The sequence below is a fragment of the Poecilia mexicana genome, unplaced genomic scaffold, assembly GCF_051168715.1.
Source record: "Poecilia mexicana isolate PSO_F unplaced genomic scaffold, ASM5116871v1 scaffold_9, whole genome shotgun sequence".
Classification (NCBI taxonomy): Eukaryota; Metazoa; Chordata; class Actinopteri; order Cyprinodontiformes; family Poeciliidae; genus Poecilia; species Poecilia mexicana.
This window is the reverse complement of record NW_028263378.1, coordinates 3,043,730-3,065,859: the sequence shown is the minus strand read 5'-3', so window position 1 is coordinate 3,065,859 and position 22,130 is coordinate 3,043,730. Positions and strand designations below refer to the sequence as shown.

At 36.9% G+C, this 22,130-nt stretch overlaps 2 protein-coding genes across 6 annotated transcripts in view; both read left to right on the top strand.

The window, feature by feature from the left end:
• Positions 1-11,849, top strand: part of slc4a4a (solute carrier family 4 member 4a) — a 61,415-nt gene extending 49,566 nt beyond the window's left edge. For 4 of the 5 annotated variants that reach the window (XM_014989931.2, XM_088008621.1, XM_014989930.2 and 1 more), the window contains 10 exons: positions 174-287; positions 1,003-1,164; positions 1,861-2,039; positions 3,758-3,830; positions 4,250-4,318; positions 4,406-4,579; positions 5,344-5,499; positions 6,139-6,232; positions 6,728-6,807; positions 9,237-11,849. In XM_014989931.2, the coding sequence (XP_014845417.2) occupies positions 174-287; positions 1,003-1,164; positions 1,861-2,039; positions 3,758-3,830; positions 4,250-4,318; positions 4,406-4,579; positions 5,344-5,499; positions 6,139-6,232; positions 6,728-6,771 (1,065 nt within the window). In that variant the 3' untranslated portion in view covers positions 6,772-6,807; positions 9,237-11,849. The remainder of the gene's footprint in view (positions 1-173; positions 288-1,002; positions 1,165-1,860; positions 2,040-3,757; positions 3,831-4,249; positions 4,319-4,405; positions 4,580-5,343; positions 5,500-6,138; positions 6,233-6,727; positions 6,808-9,236) is intronic. The other variant, XM_088008622.1, reaches the window with a different exon arrangement.
• Positions 11,850-20,230: 8,381 nt separating this feature from the next.
• On the top strand, positions 20,231-22,010 carry LOC148157587 (uncharacterized). Its single transcript, XM_088008483.1, has 2 exons — positions 20,231-20,272; positions 21,367-22,010. The coding sequence occupies exons 1-2, from the start codon at positions 20,231-20,233 to the stop codon at positions 22,003-22,005; spliced, it is 681 nt and encodes a 226-aa protein (XP_087864609.1). The 3' UTR covers positions 22,006-22,010.
• The last annotated feature ends 120 nt before the right edge of the window (positions 22,011-22,130 follow it).

Sequence of the window (22,130 nt, the reverse complement as noted above, 5' to 3'; positions counted from 1 at the left end):
TTTTAAGGTGTTAAACTAGGAAGTCAAATTTCTTTTAAGTCATATTTGATATATATAAAATATTTATCACAACTAAAGTTAACATAGTTACTTGATTTTACTATGAAATGGCACCAGGTGGCTGGAAAACTCAGCACCGTCCCTTTAATAGAGCATGTTTTCCTCCCAACCAGGTGAGGAAACTCATCAGTGACTTCGCCATCATCCTGGCCATCCTTATCTTTTGTGGAGTTGATATGTTCGTGGGAGTTGACACTCCTAAACTTATTGTGCCAACCGAATTTAAGGTGAGCTCCTGCTTATTTTTTAATATTTATTATTATTTAAAATGATCCACGATTAGATGAACATGTTGGCCTAAATATGTTGTAATTTTCCTATTAAAAGAATTTGTGATATGTGAAAACTCATAATTACTTAAAAAATTGACATCTTTTGTAATATTTTTCACCCATGGAGTTCGCCATTTTTTCACCAACGGGTTGATGACATCATCAGGTCCATTCAGAACCGGAGTCTACAGAGTAAACACAGGAAGGCTAACTTTACCCCAGTAGTTGTTGATCATATTGCGTTCGGCTGGAGTAATTTTAGAAAATGCCACACAGTGTCACTGTCAGCTGTAATGTGAGGCGAATCTGGATCGCTTCCCACATGAAAAAAAACAGAAGCGGGAAAAATCCATAGCCGAACACAACTTCCGAAGGACCTACATTTGTGCTCTCAACATTTCTTTCCAGAAGACTTTGTCATTTGTAAGAGCAAAACTGAAGAAGACTCTCTTGGACCAAGTAGACGTCATTTACCCAGAATGCATTGCAGCGTGAACAAAATGGCGACAATTACTGTATTGTTTTTATATCTAAAATAAAGTCTATTGTTACAACTAATCGTGGATCCCTTTAAGGTCAACAAAATAAAGACAAGATGCAAAATTTATAAGAGTCAGATGTCATATTTGTAAAACATGGTGGATCCTTTTATTTTTCTCTCTCCCTGCAGCCAACAAGCCCGAAGCGGGGCTGGTTTGTGCCCCCGTTTGGAGGAAACCCCTGGTGGGTTTACCTGGTCTCCGCCCTGCCTGCTCTCCTCGTCACCATCCTGATCTTCATGGACCAACAGATCACCGCTGTGATTGTCAACAGGAAGGAGCACAAGCTAAAGGTGACACCACAAACCGTCCTTACAGAAAGTGTCAAGCTTCTGCTAAGATTATTTCCAATCACAAGCAAATCCAGGCTAAATTCACCCTGTGGGTGAAAATCATTCTCAGGGAAGTGAGAGATGTTTCATATGAGTGACTGCACCTTTTTCAGGTCGAAATGTAACCGCTGGCAGGTTTTAAATAGAAGCTGAGTCATTATTTATTTCTGTTTTATATCTGGATTTAATGTTTATGGGTACAAACACGTGGACAAAATTATTTAGTCTTTTCTAGAAGTACCAGCATTTTTGTGCAGCCCTGTTTCATTAGTTTTCATGCAAAAACACAAAACCTAGTGCAAATATCTTAGTACATTTGAAATAAGACAAAATTAACTTAAAAGTAACATTTCAGCGAGAAAAGTGCTTTTTTTAAAAGCCAATAATTCCTTAATATTGATTTTAAAAAATTCATTGGCAGATATTTTCACTTATAACATGGAAAATGTCTTGTTATAAATAAATTAATCTGCCAACTGAATAAGTAGTTTCAAAATCGTTAAAAGTCCGAAATTATTCAGGCCACAGATAATTTTCTGTTGCTGAATGGATCAGAAGGCCTTTAGCCTTTGGATTTAGGTCCGTGTCCGTCTGCAGCTGCACTGTCCATGTCCGAGCGTGCTCCCGACCTTTGACCCTGTTTGTTGTCTGGAACAGAAAGGGGCAGGTTACCATCTGGACCTGTTCTGGGTGGCGGTTCTGATGGTGGTTTGCTCCTTCATGGGCCTGCCGTGGTATGTGGCCGCCACCGTCATCTCCATCGCCCACATCGACAGTCTGAAGATGGAAACGGAAACGTCGGCGCCGGGAGAGCAGCCCAAGTTCCTGGGAGTGAGGTGAGAACCAACGGAGCCGCCAAAATAAAAGTTCAGCCGTTTGTAAAGAACCAACGGAGCCGCCAAAATAAAAGTACAGCGTTTTGTAAAGAACCAACGGAGCCGCCAAAATAAAAGTACAGCGTTTTGTAAAGAACCAACGGAGCCGCCAAAATAAAAGTACAGCCGTTTGTAAAGAACCAACGGAGCCGCCAAAATAAAAGTTCAGCCGTTTGTAAAGAACCAACGGAGCCGCCAAAATAAAAGTACAGCGTTTTGTAAAGAACCAACGGAGCCGCCAAAATAAAAGTACAGCGTTTTGTAAAGAACCAACGGAGCCGCCAAAATAAAAGTACAGCCGTTTGTAAAGAACCAACGGAGCCGCCAAAATAAAAGTACAGCGTTTTGTAAAGAACCAACGGAGCCGCCAAAATAAAAGTACAGCGTTTTGTAAAGAACCAACGGAGCCGCCAAAATAAAAGTACAGCGTTTTGTAAAGAACCAACGGAGCCGCCAAAATAAAAGTACAGCCGTTTGTAAAGAACCAACGGAGCCGCCAAAATAAAAGTACAGCCGTTTGTAAAGATACACAGTAATTTTCACTAATTATTATTTTCAGTTTCAAACTTAATATACAATTAGCAAGCAAAATATTTAGCTTATATACTTAATATTTAGCTCCAGTTCAAGCTGAAAATTTAGTTAGCAAGCCAAAAACATAGCTAGATATCAAGTTAAGTTAGCAAGGTAGGTATTTAGCCCTCAGCTAAATATTTAGTGAACAAGGTGAATATTTAGTTAGTTGAATATTTAGCTGCAATATAATAAAATATACTTTACTGATATTCAAGCAGAAATTGCTTATTTGTTCACAAGCTACTGCATTCAAAGTGTTAAATATTAGTAAATACAAAAATAACTAAGTGGTATAAACATTTTAAAACTATAGATAGCAAGTTAAATATTTATCTTTAAACTGTGGCATAAATACATAACATGGTGAAAATATGAGCCCCATTTTTTCTCTTCTGCCAAGTTAAATAACCCAAATTATTACCGTTAATTTTTGAGTATAATTTTACAAACGTTTGGTCTCTTCTGACCTGAGCTTCTTGTTCTGCTTGGTGTCCCTCTTGCTTCACTTTTTAAATTCAAAGCATGCATCGGTGACTTAAAGCCCGGGTCACAGTAATCATTCACCCAGGGTGTTGAGGAGAAATTCGTCTCCTCAGTCTCACCTGTTTTGAAAGGTCAGGTCAAACCAAATGGACACACTTAGAGAAAATTATTGTTGGATTTTGAAACCTGGTTGATCATAAACACCAGACTTTCACCTTTTCACTTAGAACAAGAACAATTTGATTCTTCCTTCCTTGGACGAATTAGATTTTTAAAACATTATTTTGCAGTGGTTTTGTCTTCAGACTTCACCAGTGGCTAAGCTAACACGTTTCTTCCTGTGTTTGGATGGGTTGTTTTGTTTTTGTATCTGTGTGCCGTCCTCCTCGCCCCCTGATGTGGCAGCTGAGCTAATAAACTGCTGTACGGCGTCACACCAAAGCATCCAAACCGGTTTTGAACTTTACAATGTTTGCTTTTCCTAATATAATGTTTCTGAACTGTATCTGTTACTGCTAGAATCTTATAGTTAATGAGGAAAATGAGTCCAGTCTTTGAGGTTTTGGTGGAAACGAAAAGCTTCCAGCTTTGCGACGTTCCCTTCCTGTCCTGTTTTGCAGAGAGCAGAGGGTCACCGGAGTGTTTGTGTTCATCCTGACAGGACTGTCTGTGTTCATGTCTCCAATTTTAAAGGTAATCTACTAAACATTTTGCAGCGGTAACATTTACTTAGGTAGAATTTTCTCTTAAAGGGGCAGTTTTATGTAAAATCAGATTCTTTCCAGCTTTACATTAAATTTTTATGTTATTTCCTCATCAAAAACATACCTGCAGTGTTGCTTTGATTTTATTCATGCGTGTTTGAGAAATCCTTTAATCTCCATGGCAACCACTCAGATGGCAAAAACGCCTAGTTGGACCTAGCCCCGCCTTCAGTAAGAGCTGGAGCTTTTAAAGAGACAGGAATTTCAAGCTATCAAGTTATTCATATTTAATGTTCATATATCAAGTATCATAGTTACATATTTTTGCTATAAAATGATTCTAGGTGCCAGGAAAGCACATAATTCTGCCCCTTAAAGCCATTTTTACTGCATGTTTTGCACGTCTAGTTTATCCCCATGCCGGTCCTGTATGGAGTCTTCTTGTACATGGGAGTCGCTTCTCTTAACGGCGTTCAGGTAAGAGCTGGAGCTGTTGTTTCATCAACCACCAGTTTATCTTCTGATTGGTGTGATAACTCTGTATTTGTTTTGACTCTTGCTTAGTTTATGGACCGGCTGAAGCTGCTGCTGATGCCGGCCAAGCATCAGCCGGACCTGGTGTACCTGAGGCACGTTCCCCTCAGGAAGGTCCACCTCTTCACCTTCATCCAGATCCTCTGCTTGGCTCTGCTCTGGATCCTCAAGTCCACCGTGGCGGCCATCATTTTCCCCGTCATGGTAAAGAAGAACCTGCTCACGCTCGAGCCACAGAACGTTTTATAGACAGATCAAAAAAGACTCAGAAATACCAGATTAGTAATGATTTAGGGTTTTAATTAGTTATTTTGGTAATGGATGCTTTAGTAAAACTGCCCCAGATAGGGATGCAACTAATGATTTGTTTAGTAATCAATTATTCTATCAATTATACCGACAGTCGGATTAAAAACTAGCATATTCTGCTGATTTTTGATTTAACCACTTAAATACATTAAAAGATGCAAATAGACAATTAATTCAATTCCTTTATTAGATAAGAAAATTAACATTTTATTGCCTAAGAGGCAATAATACAGCATTTTTTTAGTGAAGGATTGATCATCTGCAGCTAAAATACCATCAACATGGCTCAGTCCTTTCTGCTTAGCAGTGCTGATTATTTTTCCAATCAACCGATTAATAATTGAATAGATTTTTTTAACAGAATGTGAACCAGGTGAAGCTAAAAATGCCACTTGAGTTGTAGGTAGAACACATTTACAGATAAAGAAGGTTTTTCATCTTAAATGCAAAATGTTTATATATTTTGTACATTTTTAGCTTATTTACTGCTCTGAGTGTTATTTTGTCGGAAACTGGCCTTTTTTTGAGTCTGTATACTCCAGTTAGCAATTAATCGATTACAGAATTAGTTGACGATTATTTCAGTAATCGATTAATCACGATTAATCTCAGTAGTCTGATCGTTTCCGTCCTGTAACCCGTGTTTCCGACGTTTCCAGATTCTCGCTCTGGTTGCGGTCAGGAAAGCCATGGACTACATGTTCTCCCAGCGCGACCTGAGCTTCCTGGATGACGTCATTCCAGAGAAAGACAAGAAGAAGAAGGAGGATGAGAAGAAGAAGAAATGTGGCAGCGTGGACAGTGATGGTGAAGATGTAAGAGTTGAGCTGCAGTTTAGTTTTTTTCACCATCTCTGTTTCTGTGGAGCTCAGATTCTGGATTCCTCCCTTTGCAGGACGGAGAGTTTGGTGACGGCGGATTAGGGCCGGGCTAAGAGAATAAGAAAATTAATTAAAAGAGAAAAGTCAAAATGTTGTATGAGAATTAAGTCATTAAACCACGAGAACAAAGTTATAACTTTACAAAGATAAAGTCGTAATAATACAAAAGAATTTGTAACAATAAGCGAATAAAGTCACGATAATATGAGAAAAAGCCCAAAATGGTCAAATTATAAACTCATATTACAAGATTAAAGTCACAATATTAGTAGAAAGAGATAATTGTATGACTTAAAATAGTAATTTTATTATGCCTGCTACACACAACAAACTAAATCCTTAAAATGAGGAATGTTGAGCACCTTGTGAAGCTGTACTTTGGTATCGGTTTTACAAATAGGATGTAATTTATCTTTTAACACATCAAGTTATTATCAGCAGCAGGACTGAAACAATTTGCAAACGCTTCCATTTTAAAGAAAGAGCCAAACGGACTGGATGAGCTGCCCATGTCGGCTCCTGGTAACTTTCCAGCGAGTTCCTGTCTCAGGATGTGTTTCCTCTCTCCAACAGTCTGACTATCCTTACAATGAGAATGTTCCCAATATTAAAATTCCCATGGACATCATGGAGAAGGAGCCCTTCTTAGGTGATAAGGCCTCTGACAGTGAGTAAACCGCCCCCGCCTGCAGGGAAACACAAATCTTCCTCCTGACTGTCTCTGCTTCATAACGATGACCCGTCTTTACACAGACGTTGGGTTTTTCACTCTTTTCTTTTACTTTTTTTATTTTCTGCATTAGTCTTGTCCCTGAAAAATGCATGAAATCTACTCACCGCTTCAGATTATGGTGTCTTAATCTTTTTTTTCCCCCATCTTCTAATTTAATTTCTGGCTCTAATGTTCTTCTAATGGCCTCTGCTGTTAGACGACTCTGATCATAAATCAACCTTTTCTCTAAAACTGCAGAGTTTTCCACGAATCAGCAGGTTTAGAACTAACAACTAACATTTTGCCTCTTTTCTCCTCTCAGGCTGAAAGCGTTGGTAATTGTTGCATGCTTGTTCTGGAATGAAAACCTGCAAAATCCTTCAAGCTGAGTAAATGAACAGTTGATTTTTGAAACATTCCTTATTAAAGCATCTGTTCTCTTTTCCTCAGGAGAGAAGCCCCTGTCATTCCTTGATCGACACACATCGTGCTGAGCAGCTCCGCTTCTACCAGGACAGCTACTTATCCAGGTGAGACGGGAAAACAGAGTGAGGATGGAAAACAAAATGAAACTCAGCTGCAGCTGGCTCCTGTTTAGACTTAGTGGCAGTGATGCTGGTAAAAGGTCATGGGACAGCTAACGTACAATTATTGGCCTGATCTTTAAAGGTCAGATCGGCGGATTAGCTAACCCAGGGCTAACAGGCGCCATGCCTGGGACTCTGTCTGTAGACGGCAATGAACTTCTGCAGCTTCTCCAGAAAACCTCCTGCAGAGCGTCAGTCCCCTGCAGAGACATCTGGATGACAACCAGTCCGGTTTTTACTTTGTTGTCCAAATGCGACCAATGTTTGATTTTTTTTTGTCCAAATCCAATCAATATCCAACTTTTATGTTCAAATATAATCTATTCCCGACTTTTTTGTACAAATGTGAAAAGTCCAAAAATTTCTGACTTGTTTTTGTACATATATAAACTCTATCCAACTTTTTTGTTCAAATGGGACTTATGTATTTTTTGTCCAAATCCAATCTATATCTAACTCTCTCTGTTCCAATACGACCCGTATCCGACTGTTTTCAGTTCAGATGTGACCCATATCTGACTTTTCTTCATCAAAATGTGGCCTATATGCACATTTTTTTTGTTTAAATGTGTCCTGTATCATTTCCTGGTCATATGCAACCTACATCCGATTCTTCTAAATGCAGCTCACCCGTACCTAACTTTTTTTTGTTTAAATGTGACCTATATCCAACTTTTTAAAATTCAAAATCCACATATATCTGACTGTTTGGTCCATATGGGTATGTTTCCGATTTGTGATTTGCTGGCCTTCCTGCAGGGTTTATGCTTGTCACCAACTGTTATCTGAAAGTTGAATTGATTTCTGAAAATTAGAGAACAAAACCTTTGACCTTGTTTGGTCATGTCAGTCATGCTGAACTTTGTATGAACGTGGGATTGTTTAAACGTAATCCTGTTGGTTGAATCTGAAGCCAAATTGCTTCCAACTCTGACGACCTGAGGTACAGATATCTGAAAAAATAATATGATTACAGTTCAGGGTTGAAAATCCTAAAGTAAGACTGGCATCCAAAGGTTCTAGATTTTAAATCATTTCCTCGTTTTGCCTCTTTCTTTTCTTGTGTTTGTATGTTTTTTTGAAGCAGCATAAAACAGGAAGTTGAGCCACATATGAAATATTCTTGATATGTTTTCTGTTGCGGATGAAGATCGTGAAACAAACTTCACTTTTTTACAAGCTGTGTTCTGTAGATAATTATCTGTTGGTGTAATCATTAACTCTTTTTGGCAAAGATTTGTCTGGTGCCTGAAAAATGCTGAATTGTTGATTAAATATTAATTATTTGTTTAGATTAAAGCTAGAGTATGTGACTTTTATGAAAGTGTTTTCATATATTTGTTAGAATTGTCACTGGCAGAAAAAGACTGGATGTTTGGCTTAATTCGAAGGATTTCATGGAAAAACCATCAGAAAATGAAAATGGCAAAAACATTTCTGTAAAGTTGCGTATAAATAAACCACAATATTTCTAAAAATGACAACAAACCAGCCGTCCATCTCTGTAGTGAACAGATTCACTTTGCAGCCATTGGCAGTCAAAGTTTGGAAGAAATCACTGAAACTTTGTTGTGAATAAATTAAACAGAAAACAGCACTGCTAAAGCTAGTTCTACTGTTCATGGGGTGTACTTAGTTTTTCTCACAGTTTTTCTGTTTTCTCTAACAAATAGTGACAGCGTGGAATCTGTTGTTTGTATTTTGTACTCCAAGATAGATTTAAATAGTTTTAGCAGCTGGTGAAGACCTGGTCAGTTTATTTCTGTTTTACTAAATGAAGTCCTAGAATTAAATGTGACTTATTTATTATTCAGATTATTATTTCTTTTTATTATTCAGAATGAGCCGTTTTAGGGCATTTTGTCACCTTACATCCAAATAAGCTGCTGCTGGCCACGTCTCCACAAGTCATCATTTTCACTGGCTGCAAACTGATGCGGAATTATACAACAGTACATCTTTGAAAAGCATTAGTAGATCCTCCTGCACAACCAAACGGAATGCAGCATGTGGTTTCTGAATTTTGAGTCAACACCAAAACGCGTCTTTTCCAGCAGCCATTGTACAGCGGGTAAAACCAGCTGACCAAATGTTCTAGAATTATCCTGGGGTTGCTAGGTAACAGGCAGCACTCTGCTGGGGTTGCTAGGTAATGGCGCATTGCCTACTGATGATGTTACATTCAGAAGGTCTTATTTTCCAGACACCAAAACACGTCTGGTTGGGGTTTTTTAGACCAAAATGGAAAAGTAAAAACATTCAAAATGTGAATTTTGCGTTACAGGTCCCTGTTAGGAGAGCATTTTTCAGATAAATTCAGACAGTTTCAGTTTTTGTCGTTTGTGTCCTGACAGCTGGGGTTTGTGTTTCAGCCCGGAGATGACCCCGCTGAAGTCAGTGCCTCAGATCAGGATAGACATGGAGCCGGAAGACGAAGACACGTTTTACTGGAGGGGCCGGGGATCCGAAACGTCGCTGTAGACCACCAACCTGCAGCTTCCTGTCAAATTAGTCTTAACTTTTTGCTTCTTTTATGACTTTAAGAGGTTTGTTTTGAATTGCTGGGACTGAAAAAGGGATCATTTTTAAGTACTTCTGTCTTCACCGTCATGTTGGCATTTCTCTCACACCTCCAATCTCACTTATTGATTAAATTAACTCCTTACTGCTGATCTATGCAACTGCTGCCACAGTAAATGCTGCAGCGCTCTCACTAAACATGGAGTGCAGTCCCATCTCTTTTTATATACTCATATTTATGTATAAATACAAATGACCTTTCAGATTTTTTTATATAAACTGAACTGCTCTAACATTTTCCTGTAGCAGGAAAATTATGTTTTTATAGCTCTACCTCTTGTTTTAGATTCAAATCTTATTACGAACAAATGATTCTTGGAGTTTTGATATTTTCTTCCTGTCCTTTCCTAGAGTTGCAATAATTTAAGAAATGTGCTGTATTATAGCTTGTAAAGGAAGTAAAATAGAGATTTAATATAATTAACTATAAATTAACAGAGCACAGTTGTGTGTGCTGATTTGATTGCTTCTGTTTGTTTCTAATCAAATCTTTTACACTTTTCTTCCAAACTGTTTTTTTATTAACATATTTTTGTTTTCTGTTGATTTTTAAAAAGTGATCATGTGTAAATGTCGGTCACATTTCCTGTGTATTTTTCTATGATGTGGATAGAAGATCATCATAATCATCCAACCTTTCTCAGCCAAACAGGGAATCGTATCATATAAATATTTGACTGTGCTGCATAAACTCCTGTACCTAAGTGGCCTATAAAGGATCGATTTGAACTGGAAGAAATGCAGGAAACATGATGTGGAAATGATATTCATGACGGCTTGTGTTCACAGCAGGAATGTGTGTATTTTACCAGCTGTCATCTGATTTATGGGTTGTTTAAATCACTTTTTTAACATATATTAAAGGATATTTTTAGGTGGTCAAACCACACACAAGAAAATCACTAATAAACTAAATTATTTTCTAGCCTGCATTTAGTGCTTAGTTAAATTTAAACATATCCTTAAAAATTTTGTAAGAAATAAAATCTGATTGGAATTATTTTTTTTTTTACAAATTGAATTTTTGACACTGATTTTTTAACTTGTTCAATTATGTCATTGTTTTTTTTACACTTTAAATTCACTGCAAAAAATTCACCTGCAGAAATTTGCCTTCAAAAATAAAATAACATTTTTGAAAAATTACATTTCCAAGAAACATTTGCAGGTGATTTTTTTTTCTTGTGCATTTAAAGTAAAAATTTTAAATTGATAATTGCACAGAATAGATTGTGTTATAATTTCAATGTGTAAAAATGAGATTATATTTCTTCCATATAAAACCAAACAGCTAATTTATGACAGAAAACGTAAACAGTGTTCCTACACGTTTTTCCATTTCCAATTTGTTTTATTGATGACTTGTGTGAATGGTAATAATAAATAGCACCTCTATCTAGGGTTTTAAATATCAGGACAAAATATCCTTCTGGACTCTGAAATTGGTTTAAACTTGACCGCAAATGTGAAAAAAGTCACAAAGACACTTTTCTCCAACTGGAAAATGATTGTTGGAAAATTTCATCATAATTCTTCCAAACTTGATGGATCATTGCTGACGTCTCTATATTAGCACACAAAGATCCTGTTTTCTTACAGATGCTCACTCTGATCCCTCTATTTTCAATACTTCACTTTGTTTTCCAGCTTTTCCATTTTGAGTTTAACGTGTCCTGATGAGGAAAACTCTGGTGTTTTTCCTCATTGCTGCACTCAGACCTGGACATCATTAAACATAAAATGTAACACTTTTGTTTTTTATTCTTGTGTAACCATAAAAGCATTGGAAAGTGTCCACAGTTAAAGAATGGAGCCTTTACTTCTGGTTTGTACTTAAAGAGGAATGTTCTGTAGATCAACTTGTTGTATTTCCATTTTAAATTTTTTTTTTTTTGTTACTCTTCCCAGAAAAATGTTTTAGAAAACTGTAAACTTTGCAGTTTGAACCCAAGTGATGATATACAGATCAAAACAAATCCATTCTTTTGCTTATGTGGGATTTTTTAAAAGACTTTGTGCTGTGAAGTGCACAGTCATAATGAGACAGGATTAATAATAATGTGAACCACACCAGGGTTATCCTTTAACTACAGCACGACGGTCCAAAAGTGAAGACCGTTCTCTTTCTGTGGGTTTCATCTCAGACAGAAAGTCCTCTCTGTCTTTATTCGCACGTCTTTCACTCTCCAAATCCTCGTTTTTATCCCCATGAGAGGAAACTCGACGCTCTGCAGGTTTTCCAGTGGAGTTATTAGTTCACCGCCTGTCAGAAAGCTGCAGAGGAAAACTGACACTTTATTGTTGAATTAACTTATGAGTCTTTCTAGAGAAGAAAAAATTGATTATTGTAGAATTTCTATTTTTCAAATGAAATGTATATTGAAAATAAACGGTTATCAAACACCGACGGCGTCCTGGTGATTTTTACTTGTAGCAACAGGTGGCTTGATTCTGACTGAGTTGGGTCGTAACTCAGTGATTCTTGAGAATAGGGACAAAATGGGTTTTAATTTTCCCATATTTTTTTTTTTATTATTTCTCAACCTTATGTATGCAAATATGACAAATAATGTTTAGAAAATATGAAGATGCTAAGGTACAGGCTCCCAGTTGCGAATTTTAAAAAAAAAATTACATTTTTAATCGACCTGACCCAAAACTTTGTCATCACCATCTGACAAAAATAAATCTAAAATTATTTTTAAAATACCCCATTAGTGATATGTTTACTCAATTTACAGACAAATGCTTCTCAAGAAATAAAATAAATATTATTTAAAACAAAAAACAAGAAAAAGTCCATCTGACGGAGTTGACAGTGCATGACGGAGTTGACAGAACTGAAGGTGGTGACAAACTAGTGAGTAAAATGAAAAACTTGGTACATGTGAAGTAATGCAATTCATGTAAAATACATTAAAATGAATTAGTTGCACAATTAAGTGAGATTTGACAACAATTTCACTGAGTCAGAAAAACTGACGGAGTTGACATCTGACGGAGTTGACGAAATGCCAAACTACCTCAATTTATATGATGTTATTCTGAAGGAGCCATATTGTAGCTCGTCAGGTCCATGAAATCTTTACATTATACCAAAATTAAGCTTTTATTTCGCAAAATTTCATCAAAGTTTTGTAAATTGTCAGTTATGGAGTTGACACATCATGGTTGTGACAAACAACTTAGGAATAAAACAGAAGAAAAAACTAAAGAATAACTTAAGCTAACCGGAGCTAACTAGCCCTCCTAGCAAAGGAAGAGAAAAGACAACGTCATGGGGTCCTCAGAAGTTCTGGTGCCCCCCAATAATGCCGGATTTTTTTACATTCTTTTCATTTCTGACGGTGTTGACAAAAACTAAGGACAAATTTCAACGGAGTTGGAAAATATCTAAAAATTATTTTTAATTCAATTTATAGATACTTTTATAATTATTTATATGACTACTTATACTTAATTGTCATAATATATAATTTTAGTATTTCTTTAATTGTTTTAAACTATAAGAATGTGTTGAGTTCTGCTCCTGGACAAGGGCTTTTACAGGCATCATCCACCGACTACAATGTTTAAAATAAAAAAATATTCAGCAAAAAAAAAGAAAAATATACATTGTTGTGCTCACATGACCCAGGTTAGTTTAGTTAGATATTTGAAAAAAATATATTTTGTGTATATTTTATTCAAATTTCATGCTTTATCCATAGGACCTGTTTTGTCCCTTTTCTCAAGAATCACTGAACTGATTACATTTACCTTAGTAACTTCTTTGAAAATATTACTTTTAGGAGTATTTTCACAACTCTGTACTTCCAGTAATTTTATTATGAAGTATTTCTACTCTGACTTGAGTAAAAATTCTGTATTTTCTACCCACTGAATGAAAAACAAACATGTTTTAACCAAAAATTCACCAGACACAGACCTACAGTTTCTGTTAAAAAAAACTGCAGATTTTTTTTATTGAAATAAACAAATTTCAAAAAATTTATTTTCTTAAATATGTTATTTTTGCTCCTTACATGAATTATTGTCATTTTCATCTTTAAAATACCAAAATTTCCACTTAAATTTATATTTCGGTCCATCTAATGATGTAATTTTTTAATATTAAATGACTGATAATTTGATCAGTACTTGAGTACTTTTTACCAAATGTAGCTGTCAGCGAAAATTCAACCTGGAAGACTCCATCCCCTCCGTTCGCCCATCACCTCCGTTCGCCCATCGGCGTCATGCTCATCTCCGATCTCAGCGCTGGACCTCACCCGGCGTGTCCAATCATCAATCAAGCTCTGCATAAAAGGATCCACACCGAAGCCGTCAGCCGCTTCCCAGCTGCGTTCAAACCACCACCTCCCCTTCTCCACCCACATCCTTCGGCTCTCCAGGATGGCATCCTTTCCAGACCTCCACCAGTGTCGGGCCCCGGGGGAGAGCATCCCTAATCGGTTATCGGGATGTTCATCGAGTTCACATCAAATCTCAGCTCAGATCAGCTGCCGGGGCCCGAGCGCCAAAGAACTGTTATTCATTGCCGTCATTAAATCTTTTAATTGTTCCTTTTTCTTCGTCTGAGTCTTTCCAGATTGAAATATGTTTTTGCTCTTAATTTCTTGGACAGATACTTTTTACTTTTACTTGAGTAAAATAAGTTGAAGTAGTGCTTCAACTCTGCCCAGATCTGGTTTCTGAAGCAACTTCTGATTTGATTCTTTGGAAAATAAAATATATTCCATTATTTTATTGCAAAAATGTAGATGTACACTGACCGGTAATTATTTACAATTAAAACCTGATCAAAAAGTTCAATAAGTGTTAAACCAGCTAAAGAACCTCACTGGAGACGTTCTCCTTCCTAGAGCATTTCTCTGTAAGCCAGAGGAAAGGTTGTTTGTGAAAATCGCAGCAGGTCAGCCGTCAGGCCGCCTGTCTCACTCCAACAACAATGGCACATTCAAAGTCTGAGACGTCTCCTTTCTTCCTCATTCTGAGGTTTTGAACTTCAGCTAATCTTCTTCACCACATCCAGGAACCTACATGCTTTCATTTGCATTTGGCTGGAAACTAGAGGTGGGCGGATAGATGCTAAATACTGATGATATTGATACCAAGTTGGTATATCGGATCGATGCTAACATGACAAGATCTAAATTTTATTTAATTTTTGTTCTGCAGTTTCTCAACTCTTACTGAAAAAAGATTTTGTTTTGATTTGCTCTCAAATTATTTATCTTTTTATTTAGGAAAAAATGCACACACATTTCAATTGTTTCTGTTAATTGTGTAAATATGTTATTAAAGTATTTTGTCGAATATAAACTTTAAAGGAACCAAACACCTAAAGGTCAGAAGGCTGATACATCTGTGTTAAAATCAGCGACACCGTCCTGGTATTCACATGGTTTCAGATTGATATAGAATAAATTAGAATAATAAAATACACAGTATTGTACACCTCTATTAACAACAATTTAAACAACTGTAGCAAATAAAGTCGCTGGTGTGTGAATAATGGTGAGAGGTTGGATAAAGTTAACATTTATTAATAATTCAATCTTGTTGTATATTTAAAAAATATATTTTAATGGTTTGGTTTTATAAGTAATGAGATTATTTTAAATATTTCTGGAAGGGAAAGGCAACATAAGTAGAAAACTTAATGTTTCAGTGAAAACAAAGCGGTATTTATATTATTGTTCAAATGTGTTTACAGTGAAGCCATTTTATGACCGATGCTGTGGCGCCCTCTAGTGTCTGAGGAGTATTACTACAGAATGAGCCTGCATGCCAACCGATGTTCCTGAACTCCAAGCAGCAACTTCCAACAAAATTGTTTGATAAAAACAGATGTAACACTTACGATGTTATTACAGTTACTAGAACTCACAGTAAGACCAGTGCTAGTTTCAGCTACAGGAGTGGTGAAAAGTGTAAGTGTACTAATGAGCACAGACCAGAAAATAAATTTAAACTGGCGGTTTATTGTTTGTTGAAAGAAAATAAACAATAATATTGCAAACAGTTGACATACAATTAACACAAAATTCAATCCAGAATAGTTTCTGTTTCTTTCAGAATATTTTATTTAATCGCTGTTTTGAAATCTAAACCTGTTAGGTATTAAAGGATATTATTTATTTAACGTAGGTTATAGTTCTATTTAAGTTCAAATCACAGATACTGTTAATCTATTTTTCTGTACAGTTTTTTTTAATCTTTTAAATCTATTTTACTTAGTATTTTTTAAGAGGTTAAGTTTGTTTTATTTCCTGATTTAACCATTTCTTGATTCTATGTTAAACCCAACAGAAAATTTTACATTCCATACACTGTAACAATGGATACTGAATGTGGTTTGAAAATAAAAAAAGCAACACAACAGAAAACAATCCAGCAAGACTGAATAACCTGTGCTTCAATTCAATGTCTTCGCTCTGAAGATCCTGAATCCATTGTTATTTCAGAAGGAAAAACATGGGCAGGTCATACCAGTTCGGATGATCCACAATGTCCAGCAGAGGGCGCAGCTCCTGCTAGGCAGAAGTCAAAGGACTTTGCAAAAAACTGCAAGATGGCTCGCCATCTTGTTTCTCACTCGCGGAATCCAACTCAGCAATCGACTCGGAATTTCCCGGTCCAATTTTCCAACAGAACCTTAAAGGCCTGGTTTAATAGCCAACAAAGCATAACAAAAGTTTGTTTAGCTTTGTTCCTTACTGAATAATGTAATAAAGTCGTCAATATGGCGGCTAAACATCGTGTGTGTGTGTGTGTGAGTGTAGGGGGGGATGCTTCATCCACACCAGCTCCTCCTTTACATACGCAGTTTTTAACATAGAACATAAATGTGCTACTTTAACTGTCCATCTCAATTAAATAAAAGTATCTTACAAATAATATTTTTCACAGGAATTAAGATACACTTTTTAACTCACCAAGTCCAGTTCTGTAACATATAACACTGTCCCGAACGTTGTCAGGTTGAAAAAAAAATGTGGAAAGCTGAAAAAGGTTTTCAGACATCCGGTAGAGTTTTTAATTGTCTATTTCTCTTATTTTTCTGTCTTTCACAGCACAACTCTTTAGCTTCTTCTTCGTTTTTTCTTCTGCTTGTAGCGCCAGAGAACATAGCAACCCGGTTGGCTGGAACTAGTCACATGGGCTACACATCATGTGACCCTTCAGAATAAGAGATTTTACTCACACTTAGCCGTAGTGATGGGTGGATGTATCGTTTCGACCCATAGCAAAAATGTATTGATTCTGTGTTGATACTGTGTGTGTCACTGAATACTGACACCTGCTGGACATTAAAAATTCCTACAGGCAACGTAGTGATTTGATGTCCTAGTCTAGACAGTAAGATTTAAGTCTTTGTATTTTATTGTATTTTATGTATTGTAATATGTCATATCTTCAGTTAAATTTAAAATATATTTGATATTCTTAGATACAGTCAATAAATAATGTGAACATGTACCATAAAGTGAAAATCTAAGTGAATTTGTTTGGAATGAGGATGCATGGGGACTGTTTTTTATCTCACAGATTTTTATTTTAAAAAAAATAAGTTTTTCCAACATTTTGAAATTTAGCCTGTTACGCTTTTATGACACAACTTCTCCTGCTGTAGAAAAAAAATGAAGTAAACACATTTACATTGAACCCTCGTTTTTCACGGGGGTTGCGTTCCGACCAGAACAGGCGAAATCAGTGAAGTACCTTTATTTGTTACAATTATTATACAGCATAATTAAATACTCTACACTGAAACCAAAGAACAAAACCTGTTTTCAGGTCAGCACATGTGCTTGTGCATCAATCGGGTCATGTCATTAAAGCGTCTCCTCCAAGCTGCTTTGCGAGATTCACAGCAGTATCTTCGGCAGAGCGATGGATCTCGTCAAGCGAGCCTCCGGTCGGGTTTTGCACTAATTCTGGCCACTTTTTTCCAGCAGGCATTCAAAGTTTCAGTTTTCATCTCCTGAGTGGCCAATCTGTATTAGCTACTTATATAAATACCGTAACGTCATTGGCACTCAGGTAGAGAAGGAGCGCGGAGACTGTTTCTACCAATCAGGACACAGAACACAATGCACTGTGAAAAAAAAACTGCACAAAAAAATCTGCAAAGCAGATACTGTGAAAGGTGAACCGCGTTATCGGTCATGTGACTTCCTGAAACCAATACGCACACCGATACGGGGTTTGGTCTATGGGCTTGACACATGCGCCGATGCATCGGTGTTGCCGGACCCAACACTACTTAACCGTTTAGTTGTTTTTGTTGTTTGTTTGTTTGTCTTTTACCAAATAAATACCATAACCTGAAATACAGCAATCCTAACGTTTGTAATAAACTTTTTAAAAACTATTTTAAGACCTGTTTATTCTCTATTTATTCTCCTATTTATTTATTTATTGCCTATTTATCAATTTTAGAGCTATTTTTATGAAAAAGCTTATATTTAGTGACGGCTATGTTAACCTGGTTAACACAAACAAAACTCCCAATATTATGATCCATGATTGAATATGATTGTTTTTTGCAGAAATTTTTTTTTTGTAGGTTTTACAAGTGTTGCTGAAGCAAAGTCCTAAAATTTATTTAAGTCATTTCTATACACCTGCAGAGTTTTGCTGGCATACCGTTGCTCTCAGGCAACAAACCACATTTCTGGAGCTCACGTTGCTCCTTTATTTTATTTTTTGGGGGGAATGATTTAAAATACCTCCAGACATATTTTTGTCCAAATAAAAGAGGTATTGAGGTTCATGTGACCTTTTATTTAGAAGAGGAGCAGTCCTTTTTATGAAGCGGAGGTGCATGCTACACCTTGCCTCCTACTTGTAAGTTATACATCACTTTTCTTCATGTTTAAATTTGGGTCACTCTAACTAAAAATATTTTCATATCTGTGAGTATGTAAAGAAGCATTATAGATCATTTCAAGACAATTTTTTTTGTAATTTATATCCTAAAACTGTGTTTTTTTGTTTGTTGCCTCAGGGCAACATTGTGCATTTAGGGCCCTTTTGCTCACACAATATTATTCTAATGTGATGATATTCAATTGATTACAAAATAATTATCACAGCCAATTTTTTTTACTTTATTATTGACTAACAGCAACAGGAGATGGATGCAAGATCATTTCATGGACAAAATGTGCATGGTTCATAAACTGGGGTCATTCCCAGTGAAAACATGAGGATCCATTGTAAAACTATTATTTCATTGTTTGTTTATCCTCAAAACTGACTTCAGTCCCAAAGAGTGATAAGCTGGTCATCAATGAACTAATGTACTTATTCCAAGGCAGGCAAAGACTGAAGCAATACCTGCCAAACCCAAAAATATGGGTCTGGAGGGAACTTTGCATGACTGGAGTAGATGGTGATCCTTACAACCTACACAGGGCGAGCCGTACCACCACCAAATCTACCAGATATGGGAGCTGATGGAAATGTTGTCCTTTGCTTGGCTCAAATTCTAACAAAAAATCAGATCTACAAACTCTTATAAAAAAGAACCTGCAGCCCTAAGTCCTGTCACTGATGTGAATTTGGTCGCTACAACCCATAGATAATCAGATAAACAGATGGTGATTCCCAGGTACACCAATAATCAAGTGCCAAAAATGTGATACACTTTTTTTCACATCAGCAAGCAATTCCTTCCTGATGTTTAGCATATAATAGGGAAAAAGACTGATTTCAACATCCTTAGTGATTCTAACTCTGCCAAACATACACATGTACAAACACACAAATGCTCGTTTTAGTAATTTGTGCAAATGTACAATTCATTAATGAAAGTTAGTTGTTTATTTTATATTTGGTGAGTTGGAACCATGTCTGATTTATTTTTGTCAAAAAAAAGTTTTTTATGAATATAGTTTTTGTTTGATTTGTTTTTCATTTCTCATAATCACTGCAGAAAACTTGGCGTTTTAGACCCCTTGTAGCTCAATGTTGCCCTGAGGCAACAAACCCAAATCCGGTTCCGGGAGGTGTCAGGGTCCGATTTTATGATTGATATGTAATTAGGGACCAACAAGCTCCCAAAGAATGCAGGAAAATATTTTTTCCCCAAAAAAACAAAAAGTCATGCCATAGAGGGTTAAGTCATTTCTATACACCTGCAGAGTTTTGCTGCCAGCGTGTCATATGCTATGGCAGGCCCCAATTAGAATAATCAGATGGCTGAATGTTTTGTTTTAAAAAATACATAGAGAGTTAAATGTTTATGGAGCTGTAACCCTTTGAACAATGTTACCATGGAAACCATAAGAGCATCTGTCAAATGTAAATGACAAAGATAATCTGAAGAGGTGGCTCAAAGAAACGGTAAGTAAAGGCTTATTTATTTATCACATATATTTGTAATAATTCATACTGATGTTTAATATTTCACTTTGTAGAATCATGTCATTACTAAGACTTAAACGTGTGAAGCAGAAATCATCCCTCTGTTTCAGGATTCTCATTTGTTTCTGTTAAAAGTGGTAAAAGATTACAAAGCATCTGTTTAAATGCTTAGTTAGCTTATGAAAACTTTCTAAATTAAAAACTGAAATTAAAACTTTTCTGAGAAATTAGGGAATATATTTAATCCTGGCTGACATAAAGCAGGAAGTTGCGACTGTTTTAAAATCATAATGTGTGAAATCAGGTTGTCTCTAATAAATATCTGGTTTCAACTATTTCTGAAACTGCTACGCAAATATCGTCAATTCAATTTTACATATTATGAATGTTTGTTTTATGCAGAACTGAAATGGAGAAACGTAGAGTGGAAGAAAAGGCATCACTGGAAGAGGTTAGTTATTAAAACTTGTGTGAAACTAAGTGCTACTTTTTTGTTTCTAATAGTCTTTCTGCATTTAGTTTGAATGTTCTCTCTGTGCATGCATGGGATTTCTCTGGGTACTCTGGCTTCATGCCACACCTCAAAACATGACATTTATTTTAATTTGGGTTCTCTGAATTGCTATAAGTGTGTGTGTGTGTGTGTGTGTGTGCGTGTGTGTGTGTGTGTGTGTGTGTGTGTGTGTGTGTGGGTGTGTGTGTGTGTGTGTGCATTTGTTTGTAATACCTTGTGGGGACGATTTTCCTGACATATACTACGTTGGGGGGACCAATTGCTCCTTGTGGGGACCGGAGCCTGGTCCCCACAAGGGGAAACCCTGTTTTTGGGTCAGGGGTCAGAGTTAGGGCTAAGGTATGAATTGAGTTTTGGTTAGGGATAGGGTTAGGTATGTGATGGATAGGGTTAGGAAAAGGGTAAAGGTAAGGTTTAGGCTGTAGAAATGAATGGAAGTCAATGGAAAGTCCCCACAAAGATAGCAAAACAAACATGTGTGTGTGTGTGTGTGTGTGTGTGTGTGTGTGTGTGTGTGTGTGTGTGTGTGTGTGTGTGTGTGTGTGTGTGTGTGTGTGCGTGCGCGCGCACGTGTGTGTGTGTGCGCGTGAGTGCCTGTATGTGTGTACATGGTTGTTGGTCCTGTATGATAGTCCTGTTGTGTACTGCTGATGACTGTGGCTCTGTGGGTAGAGTGTTTGTTTTTTGATCAGAAGGTTGCTGGTTCAATTCCAGCTTCCTCCTGGTTCATGTTGATGTACCTCTGGGCAAGACACTTAACCCCTACTGATGTATTAATGTGAGTGTTAGTGTGTGAATGGGTGGATGTGACTCTAGTGTGAAGTGCTGTGAGTGGTCAAAATGACTGGAAAAGCGCTATATAACTTCAGTCATTAAAATGTACTTTTGTGATTATGCCTAGATTAAAAGACCATCAGTTGTTTTTTCTGCATTTTTAACCACATTATTAGGAGCCATTATAAAATGTCCAAAGAGCCACTGGTGGGGCCGCAGGTTCCAGATCTCCATAATTACTGTACTTCCCTTCGTAGAACCAAACCCGCACAAACCCAGGTGGACATGAAGACAAAGCCTCAGATGGTCCCAGCGATGGACAGCAGGATCAGCCCACCCAGAGCCTGCAGAAAAAACACCGCTGTGACAAATGTCTGAAACGTTTCAGATGGAAGAAATGTCTGAAAATCCATCAACGGATTCACACTGGAGAGAAGCGCTATCTCTGTGACCAGTGTGGAAAGGCTTTCATTCATAAGGGTAGTTTTAACATTCATCTGCGAAGCCATAATGGTGAAGAGCCTTACAGATGCAATCATTGTGAGAAGAGATTCAAAAAATCCTCAACGCTAAAACGTCATCAGCGAATCCACACTGGAGAAAAACCTTACAACTGCGATCATTGTGAGAAGAGATTCAAAAATTCGTCAACGCTGAAACGTCATCAGCGAATCCACACTGGAGAAAAACTTTACAGCTGCGATCGTTGTGAGAAGAGATTCAAAAATTCGTCAACGCTGAAACGTCATCAGCGAATCCACACTGGAGAAAAACTTTACAGCTGCGATCGTTGTGAGAAGAGATTCAAAAATTCCTCAACGCTGAAACGTCATCAGCGAATCCACACTGGAGAAAAACCTGATCCACATAAGACAGCAGCAACATCTGGAATGTGAGGGAATTTTTCTCTCCTCCTGTCTACGGTGACAACAGTCGGTGCTGTCTGTAACATTTATATCAATAATAATAACAAGCATGCAAATAAATTGTCTTGTCATCCTTTTTTTTTTTTAGCAAAAAC

Coding starts and splice junctions, on each gene's coding strand:
- LOC148157587 (XM_088008483.1), top strand. CDS start 20,231: ATGGAGAAACGTAGAGTGGAAGAAAAGGCATCACTGGAAGAG. Junction 20,273..21,366: donor AAAAGGCATCACTGGAAGAG/GTTAGTTATTAA, acceptor TTCCCTTCGTAG/AACCAAACCCGCACAAACCC.